Below are 7,500 nucleotides of genomic sequence, written 5' to 3' on the forward strand. Positions count from 1 at the left end.
GTTAAACGTGTCAAATACGTCAAAATTGAAACTGAAGTTATAATTTTGCAACATTCATAATAATGAAGGTTTTAAACCTAACCAGCAACTGAAGTTACAAAATTTAACTGGAGGGCAGTGGGTTCTTTGGCATATTGGCAGAGAGCCTTTCTACCTAAAATATTCAGTTTCCTTATCATGTTTTCAGAGAATCACAAAATCATTTAGGTTGGAAAAAATGTCCAAGATCACCAAGTCCCAGCTGTGCCTGATGTCCACCGTGTCCCCACCCAGAGCCCTGAGTGCCACCTCCAGCAATTCCTGGGACACCTCCAGGGATGGGCACTGCAAACTCCCCTGGGCAGCTCCTGCCAAGGCCTGACCACCCTCAAAAAACCCTTAAAAGAACTCCTGACTAAATCTCCTCTAAATCTCCTCTGTTCCACCCTTCAGAGCCCAGGCCAGCAGATGACCTCTCCCTGTGTTTGGACCTGCCAAACCCCTGCTCCCAGTTTGGCCTCTCCTGTGGGATTCAGCCAGCAGCAAATCTGTCACCGTGCCAGTCTGGTTATCTGGGGTGCAGGAGATCATTTTAAGGAACAGTTCTCATGGAATCACAGAATCATTAAGATTGGAAAAGACCTTTAAAGGTCAAGTCCAACATCAACAAACACTCGTGGCTCACCACTAAACCATCTCCTCAATTCAACCATCAGCTGCTCCACCCCTGGCAGTGCCCAAGGCCAGGCTGGACATTGGGGCTGGAGCAGCTGGGACAGGGGAAGGTGTCCCTGCCATGGCTGGGGTGGGATGGGTGGGATTTGGGATCCCTCCCAACCCAAACCATCCTATGATTCTGCTGTGCGAAGATTCAAATTATCCCCATATTTTTCTGGGGAAAAGAAAAAAATATCTCAGTTCTTTAATTTAACCGTTTTTGTTGAGTTCTCTCTGTGGCACAGTCTGAGGAGGGTGCAAGGTTGGTGCTCCAGACACGTATTTCACAATTTATTTTAGTAGCAATCTTTGACAATTGTGAATTTCCGCACTGAGCTTCCTGCTGTGCAAATTGATACCAAACGCCTTCTTAAAGAAAAATGAGCTGGTGAGTTTTTTAATAATAATTTTAATACTTTCATCTGGAGGAAGACCAGAAAATTAAGCAGGATGCAATTTTAAAAGAATATAGAGAGCCTTTTGCTGTGCATTACAGTCCTATAACCAGAGAGCAATATCTTTCACAATCTATAGAAAGTAAATTACAATTGAAAACCAAATTTTGAACAGATATTGTGCTTCCAACTTTGCAGCGAGCCAGTAGTCTCTCACTAAAAATTTCTTTTCTACCTTTAATGTCCATTGTTTTAAACAGGAAAAGACTCTCTACCCTAAGGAACACACACGGTAGGATCCTGCTCTTAAAAAATTCGTGTGAGCACTTGACTTTCTGCTCATAGACTGTGGAGGTCACGCAGAGTCAACAAGATTGTGGCTTTTTGGACATGGCCCAAAAGCCCTTTTTTGTAGGATTACTCACAGGAGTGAGTCAGGCCCTGGGGACAGGAGGGAGAGAGGTGTCTCCTCCAAGAGCTGCAGCCTCTGAGCTGGCCCTCCCCAGGCTGACGATGGACATGCAGGTGGCAAGGGTGAAGGAAGGGGGAGGAGTAAACACCAGCCCTGGCTGGCATTGCCCCCAGCCTGAGCTCTCTGAGACCTCCCCAGGTTGTCCATTTTACTCTTAACCTCTGTCTTCATCGTTGAATCACAGAATCCCAGAATGGTTGGGGTTGGAAGGGGTCTTAAGGACCATCTCATTCCATCCCCCTGCCATGAGCAGAGACTCCTTCCTCTAGAAGGTGTCTTGGATCTCTTTACCAAAAAAAGTGTCACCTACAGACATTTCCATGTTCTCTCTTGGGCAGTAGGTCCTGCAGCACAGAGTGAGTTTTGGGGTTGTGCTTACAGGCAGCAAGATCCTGCTTCTGGCGTGGTGGGCTCGGGTGGTCCTGATGCTCAGGGCTGCATCAGCACAAGCCACAAGTTAGAGCAGCTCAACTTCTGTTTAATTCTTTGTTAGGAGACAAAACAACCCCCCTGAGGTCCAGCTGGAACTGCTTAGTTCTGCTGTTCTCCCCAGCTTAGATGTACCACAAGGAGCGTTTTTCCCACACAGAGATACCCTACAGTGGTTTACCCACCAGGGAGGGGTCAATTAACACCCAAATCCCTGCAAAAGGACCACCCTTGTCTCAATTCTTATCCATTCTTATCCAAGTCCCTCCTTATCCACAAACCACAGGATTTGCCTCTTATGCAGCACCAGTGACCTTGAGCTCTTACTGTCCTCTTGGCTCGACTGAATGTGACCATTCCTAACAGTGACATCTCCTCAGCTGTCACTCAGCTCCATCACATCCTGCCCTAAAATGAGACTCTGTACTTGAAGATCACCAAAAAAAACTTCAGCTGAGTTGGACTGCAGCTCTCGAATTCCATATTTTAACTTAATGTAGAAAATGTGCTGATCAGAAAACTCCCGAGGTGATTGTACAGAGTCCAGAAAGCAACTAATTAAACTTTAAAAAGAGTTCCCTGTCAACAAATGACTAAGAAAATAGGAAGGAAGAAGCAGAAACTCCCTAATGAACTCTATGTATCAAATGCAGTGTAAATAGGTACTAACACAGGAGTGCTGGTGGCTTTTCTTAAACAAGTCTGATGAAGGAAGGAGCTGACAAACTCATCCCTGTCCTGCAGCTCAGGCCAGAGGTCTGTGAGGATGGATGGATGAAAGAAGCGTTGTCAATCTGGGGGCTTTTGTGAGTCCAGTCTGAACTGACTCAAAGCTTTGGGTGGAAAAAGGGATGGTGCCTCTGCTGGGATGGTGAAGGAACTCACAGAGGACTCCTGAGTGAGGGAGGTGGCACAGGGAAAGCCGGGACTGCCCCTGGATCCCTGGAAGTGTCCAAGGCCAGGCTGGACTGACCTTGGAGCACCCTGGGATAGTGGGAGGTGTCTCTGCCCAAAATTGGAACTAGAGGGTCTTCAAGGTCCCTTCCAACCCAAACCATTCCAGGATTTTATGATTCTATGTCAGTTCCCTAGTTCCCACAATACTGAGCATCACCTTGTGGTGCTGTGTACTTTGCATAAATTATGCAATTTTATTTATTTTTTTTTTTGCCACAGCCCTGGAAGTCGCTGCTCTAATTACCAGGCCAGAAGGAATTCTGCCTGTTTCTCTGGGTCATTCTGCTCAACACAAAACTATTCAGGTTCAGCTGACAGAGAAAAATCAACAGTTTTTATTTGATTAATTATTTATTTATCTACATATTATCTATTTATTTGCAACACTTGATTTTCAGTTCAGCTGCTGACCCAAAATCCAAAAGGATGACACCAAGTCTGCTGCTGGGATTGCAGCACCCAAAAATCAGGGGCAGAAGGCATCATTAGGTGTTCACTGGGCTCTCTTGGCATGAAAAATGTTTAGTGCAAGGCGAGGCTGGGCTCAGCTTCAGAGCTGAATTCATGACCTATTTAACAAATCAGCATTGGCTGGTTCCAAGTCATCTTCTGAGCTCCATACAAAAAGCATTTTGTACCTGAGGATGGAGATGTGCAATTACTGGGGACTTGAGGAGGTGCTAAGGGACATTGGGTGCCCAGTGCAGGCATTCAGTTCTCCTTAAAACCCCACTTTGAGGTAATTTAGGGATTTTAAGTACCTAAAACCTTGAGTATATGGCAGGAAGCTCCTTATTCACATACTGAACTGGCAAAAACTTGGATCATTTTAATTTAGACCTTTAAATAATTGTGTTTTTCAGAGTAAATCAAAATCAATTAGTTGATCTTCCTGCCTCAAATCTAAGCCATATGTTACCACATTTATATTATTAATTTTTTATTTTATTTTTGTCTATTATTTTATGTTTATTTTTTTACTTATTTTATTTTTATTCCCTTATTTTTACTTTTCATTCTTTATTTTATTTCTGCATTTACTTTTCATACCAGTGTCTTCTTACAAAGAGAGGAAAGTAGGACACTGGATTTTTTTTTTTATGAATGGATTATCTTTTCTAAGAATATGGATATATTTTTCTACTTACAGTAGTAACATGGTGAAGCTCTCACTAAAGAAATACACAAAAAACCCTTTAATTTAATTATCCTCTCCTTTAGAATTCATGCTACAGTGAGTTTGTGTATCTGGATTTGTTGACCTGAGTGCATAACAAGGTCTCAGATGGTTTTTTTGGGGCCAAGAAGCTAAGAGCAAGCTACAGAAAAATTAATTTTGAGATCCTGGAGTGGATTTGGGGTGGACAGGCAGCTCTGTGGGGTTGGGATGATGTCTCTCCAAAGTGCCTCCAGCACCCCACAAAATGCAGGTGTCCAGAACTGCTTTAGCAAATTAAAATCCCCCTCATCTGTTTGCCTGTGAGTGCTGGTTGGATTATGGGTGTCATGGTGATACAAAGAATAAATAATCCTGTGCTGCTGCTGCTGCTGCTGCTGCTTCTTAACTGAGGAAGTCAAGAGGAGTGACGACCTCTGGGATGAGACTGCCCTCAACCCTTCCTGGTTTCAATGGGATCTGAAGTGCCTCAATTTACTGCACTGTGCACCGAGACTCCACCACAGGCAAACAAACCTTCCCAATGATTCTAGTGCCCCTCCAGCCTCACCTTCTGCATGTCCAAATAGCCCCTAAAAGTGGCAAAATGAGTCTTCCTTTGTAGGGTGACCCCTTTGTTTGTGTTTTTGTTCTCACACTGTGTTGTAATTCCTCCTGCCCCACACCCTGCAGGTGACCACGGACATTCTGCCACTGATTTATCAGTTGGTCCTTGTGCTGCTCACATGAAATCACATGGATTTTAAAAATAAATAAATAAGAATTGCCTGCCCTAATTAAAATATTTCGTTCATTTAGGTGTGTAACCACTCTAACACCACAGGAAGGGCTGGGACCACCAGAGCATGCAAACCACTGCGTACAGGGCTACCTAGTCCAAGGAAGCTTAGTCCACTCAGTAAGGGCTTAACCTGATTTATATTAACTTGACATATTTAAAATCACTACTGCACCCTTTATAAAGTGAGGAAATCACACTGTGTCCTGCCAGAGCACTGCTGGGCTCAAACATCCACAGAAATGTGTTCAGAAAACGTATAAACACCAGGACTACACAAACCCTCCGAGAGGCATCCAGGGATACAGTCCTCCCTTCAAATTTAAGGCACAAACTCCTGAGAGAAAATACCAGAAAAACAACTGGTGTTTGCTCTAATGCAAGCATCAAAAATGAACTAAAAACCTGAAAATCTCAGAAGACCATTCACGCTACCCTGCTCCTCCCCCTGCTTTTGCATCGCTACGAGAGCACTTACAAAACCAGCCAGGTACCTTTCTCCCCGAGAAAAAAAAAACACCAAAAAAATAAAAAAAAAATAAGAAAAAAAAAAAAATAGAAGCAGCAGAGAGAAAATTGAGAGAGATCAGGCTCACCTTGAAGTCCATTTCCATTTGCACTGGTGCAAGATGGTGGAGGAGAGGCTTGGGGCCTGACAACAGGAGCGAAGGCGCTCTTTTGTTTCACTGCAGAGATGACATTGGCAGGTGAGAATGAGAAAATGCCGTGTGTACTGCTACAGTTTGAAGGGAGGGTGACCGAAGAGGCTGCCATGGTAGGGCTTGACGGCACTACTGCAATAAAGCAAAAATAATCAGGACTCAGATTGAGGTTTTCACGGCAAACACGGAAAAAGAGAGTGATAGGGCCTTGCCTCTTAAAATATATATAGAGATATATATATATATATATAGAAAAAAAATATATATAAAAAAATAAAAATGAAATGCCTTGGCTTGGCCACTCTCTGGATAACAGGCAAACTCTTTTGTGTTGGACTTTTGTTACGAATTGCGCAGTCCAATTTTTATTTGGTTTTTTTTGTTTTGTTTCGTTTTGTTCTTTTTTTTTTTATTATTTATTTTTTTTTCTCTATCTGAGATTGTATTCTGGCACAAACAGATCAATTTATTATTTTCATTTTTACGTCCAGCCTCCAGAGTCACCCCTCCTTTTATCCAGTAGCTGACAACAGAGGAAATCAAAACAATGCAAGGAGTTGATTTTGTAGTAAATATGAATCTATATGATGATGTGTTACCAAAAATAGACACTTACTGCCATAAGGAGAGTTAGCTGAGGAGCCATTAAGAAATCCAGGGGAACCTGGTACACCTAGATTGGGCATGCCGGCATTGCCATATCCATTCATGCTATTGCTGACTGTGTTGTAATTGGACTGCTGAGGAGTACTGCTGGGAACATATCCTCGCGGGGAAACACTGCTTGTGTTGCGACTGTAACCTACTGTGTTAGAAACCCCCCCACCCCAAAAAAATAATGTTATTTTATAAGATAGACTTAGGGCTGGGGGGTTTCCTCATGCAGCATATATTACACAGTTTTAATTGATTGCACAGCTTTGCTCTGGGTTGTCTCTCACTGCCCTATCAACTCTTGCAGCTTGAGATAACCTTATCACGCCAACCCTACTTAAATCATCCGCGAGCACTCTATGTTGTCTCTCCTCTTAGCACAGACAGCCAACAAAAGCTCTCTTCGATCCAGCTGTGTCAGGTGCCTTCACGTTTGTCTTTAGGAGCAATTATCAACAGGCTCGAGTCCCGCTTTGTACCAACACTCTGCGTGAACTTTCAGCCTCTCCGCACCTTCAAATGCCAGAGCTGACAAGAAAAACTTTTTTGTTGCGGTGATTTACTTTAAAAGGCTGTTTTGGGGTCTTCATTTTGTGATTGATATTTTTATGCTAACAGCAAGCTTTCGTAAGGTGTAGCCATCAGTGAAAACTAATTCAAGAGCAAGTACAGAATTTTATAAGGCTTATTAGCTTGGAAATGCATTAAAAGACAATCTTTTTAGAAGAGGAAACATTGCGGAATCAGGATTTTAAACAACAATTTGTTCCTATCTGAGCAATCAATTTAATAATTATGTTGCAAGCAAAAAAAAAATATGCGTTTGAACATATCTAATAATCCTGTTTCCCTCCTTTCATTAGTATCAAAATTAATTTTAAATGCAATATGCTACATGCATTTTCAATTACAACAGGTAAATTAAATCAACTATTACTTTTATTAGTAACATATATGTCACACATGCCTACAAACAAAGTATTTTAAAATCACAGACATCAAATTAGATTTATCTGTGTAAATATTCCAAAACCAGGTGGAGGTACCGAGACATTAATTATTTTATAAACCAACCATACACGCTGCATATTTACTGCGAATAACAAAGAGCTTTCTACACTTTGCCAATTTTATTTATTTTTTTTTTTTCCCCCACTGGAGATGCTTTATGATAACGGTAAAAGAAAGAACAGGGAGAATTAAATATTACGAGAAAGTTAAAGACGGCATTTCATTCCGCGCTCAGACACACGGGGACAGAGAGAGGGAGGACACGGCGG

At 42.3% G+C, this 7,500-nt stretch overlaps 1 protein-coding gene across 5 annotated transcripts in view; it reads right to left on the minus strand.

Moving 5' to 3' along the window:
* Positions 1-7,500, minus strand: part of EBF3 (EBF transcription factor 3) — a 129,855-nt gene that overhangs the window by 1,547 nt on the left and 120,808 nt on the right. For 2 of the 5 annotated variants that reach the window (XM_058841810.1, XM_058841809.1), the window contains exons 15-16: positions 6,183-6,371; positions 5,501-5,590 (exon numbers count right to left, since the gene is read on the minus strand). In XM_058841810.1, the coding sequence (XP_058697793.1) occupies positions 5,501-5,590; positions 6,183-6,371 (279 nt within the window). Of the gene's footprint in view, positions 1-5,500; positions 5,699-6,182; positions 6,372-7,500 lie in introns of all 5 variants that reach the window. The other 3 variants (XM_058841807.1, XM_058841806.1, XM_058841811.1) reach the window with 3 other exon arrangements.

This window comes from Poecile atricapillus, chromosome 6, assembly GCF_030490865.1.
Source record: "Poecile atricapillus isolate bPoeAtr1 chromosome 6, bPoeAtr1.hap1, whole genome shotgun sequence".
In the NCBI taxonomy this organism is placed as follows: domain Eukaryota; kingdom Metazoa; phylum Chordata; class Aves; order Passeriformes; family Paridae; genus Poecile; species Poecile atricapillus.